Source organism: Impatiens glandulifera, chromosome 7 (genome assembly GCF_907164915.1).
Source record: "Impatiens glandulifera chromosome 7, dImpGla2.1, whole genome shotgun sequence".
NCBI classification, from domain to species: Eukaryota; Viridiplantae; Streptophyta; class Magnoliopsida; order Ericales; family Balsaminaceae; genus Impatiens; species Impatiens glandulifera.
This window is the reverse complement of record NC_061868.1, coordinates 42,243,685-42,245,858: the sequence shown is the minus strand read 5'-3', so window position 1 is coordinate 42,245,858 and position 2,174 is coordinate 42,243,685. Positions and strand designations below refer to the sequence as shown.

Here is a 2,174-nt window from a genome sequence, read left to right as displayed (position 1 = left end):
ATCACAAAGTCAATTCACATCACATATTAAAAAACACGACTTTATTCTCAATAATAAAAAAAAAACATTAAGTTAATTTGTGGGTGTAGATGATAGAAAGTGCTGAAAAATAAAAATAAAATAAAAGCTCTTATTTAATATATTATTAAAATAGATTGTAATAGGAGAGCTATCCCTAAACAAATAAAAAAAAAAAATTAATCTTATTATTGGAGTCTCTCTTCTATGAGACTATGGCATTACATGGGTTGAACAATCAGTTGGATCAAAAGAGACCATCCGACGGTGAATATCAATTCCAATTGAGAAGTCTATTTGTGCTCGGTTCCCCAATATGGATAAAACATCATCTGGTTTTATTGCCAGACACACCTTATTTTCGTCGTATTTAATAAAAGTGTTCTTCTTTGACAAAACTAATTCAGGGCCATTATCAAATTGGAGGGTGATTATAGGGATACTGGTGTTAATTTTATAGCAAAGTTCATTACCAACATATAATGGTCTTTTACCAATCCTTTTTATTAATGCATACACCAATATTTCATACGCTTTGGTGGGCAAATAGCTTAGAGTAGAGCCTGTGTCCAACATGAAGTTAGCGGATAGTCCTCCCATTGGAATTACTGTATCTCCAATGATGATTGATTTCAATATGATATAATAGTTTGGTTTGTTTTGCATCTTCCACAACAAGGTGGAAATAGTCCCTTCCGGACTATGTCCAAAGCTAATCTTACTAGTCCTTGCATCTGGGTTTGAACCGAATTGATCAGATACTAGGCAGTATGTAAACCTTCCATGAAGAAAAGCATCAGTCTGACCAATGAATGAGAGAGGACTATCTGCAAGCCCAATTATACCGGTGCACTGTTGCTCAAATTGTCCTACATTGTTATGCCCGCACCCTAGAGCAACGTGAGTGATGGAAGTGGGCCCAAGTGTATAAGTTTCCTTATATAGTACCCCACGGGTATATGAATTGCCACCGAAAGCATAGTTACATACTCCATTTGATTTAGTTAAATCACGTTTGTCTTCTAATAACATACACTCATGCTCAGAATCTAGCAATATTTGAGATGATGCTGACGCATAAGGATTAAATATGGGTAGAGCTTGATGGAAACAATTCTCACATGGAAGGCACTGAATCCATGACACGCTGGACCCCATGTCCGCGTACATCATTTGTTTGACTGGCGGTGTGCCGACGTAAACCTCCATGAGGTACGATAAACCAGGAGAAGCCACCATTGTCGTTTCCATGCTAGTAGTTTCCGCCGAATGGTTGTCGTGGAGTTTCATGATGGATTTCAAATGAGACAAGCGAGAACTAGAACGACTAATGGTTCTTTCCATAAGGTAAGTTCCGTTGACATGTCCATTGTACGATGTCAATTTTAGTGAATCTCGATGGATGAGATTAGTAGTAAAAACTATCGGTTTTGAAGTTTTTGTACTATGAGAATTTGAAATTTGGAATATGAAATAAAAGATTAGGATTATTTTATGGTATAAAGATATGATGGTCATTTTTTAATGTAGAGATGATATATTGAATTAAGAAAATATCTTTCAAATTTAAATTTATAAAAGGTAGAATTAAGGTTAAAATAAAATTTGATTTACTAAATATTACAGTAATATTTATATTAATTTTAAATTATATTTAACTTATAAATGAGATCATTTGGAACATTAATTTATTTGTAATATTATTAATTTTATTATTTTATATTTAAAATTTTGTTATTCTTAACAAATTTGAACAGTTTAAGTTTATAAATTTTTTGTTTTTATATTTTTGTAACAATAAATAGAAGATAGTTTAAAAATAATTGTTGTACTGTAATTTGAATTTTTCAAAAGTTTGAAATTAGGACATTAATAATTTTTAATTATCTGAATTTGTTTTCAAATAAACATTTTTTCACATACTTTAATATGATATATTTTTGTTAAATAATTATTAAATGTCATCTATTTCATTGAATTAAAAATAAAAATTGTGTAATTTAAATTTCAACCATCATATAATAAATAAAAATACTCATTTAGACTTAATATATATATATATATATATATATATATATATATATATATATATATATATATATATATATATATATAACTAATATATTTAGACGTAAAATTATAAAAAAAAAAATCTA

At 29.3% G+C, this 2,174-nt stretch overlaps 1 protein-coding gene across 1 annotated transcript; it reads right to left on the bottom strand.

Annotated features, from left to right (window-relative positions):
* Positions 1-231: 231 nt before the first annotated feature.
* On the bottom strand, positions 232-1,362 carry LOC124909945 (aspartic proteinase CDR1-like). Its single transcript, XM_047450572.1, has one exon. It carries the CDS (start codon positions 1,360-1,362, stop codon positions 232-234), a length of 1,131 nt encoding a protein of 376 aa, XP_047306528.1.
* Between the last annotated feature and the right edge of the window lie 812 nt (positions 1,363-2,174).

What these genes read in the sequence shown, in the direction of transcription:
- LOC124909945 (XM_047450572.1), bottom strand. Translation starts at nt 1,362, where the DNA reads ATGGAAAGAACCATTAGTCGTTCTAGTTCTCGCTTGTCTCATTTGAAA.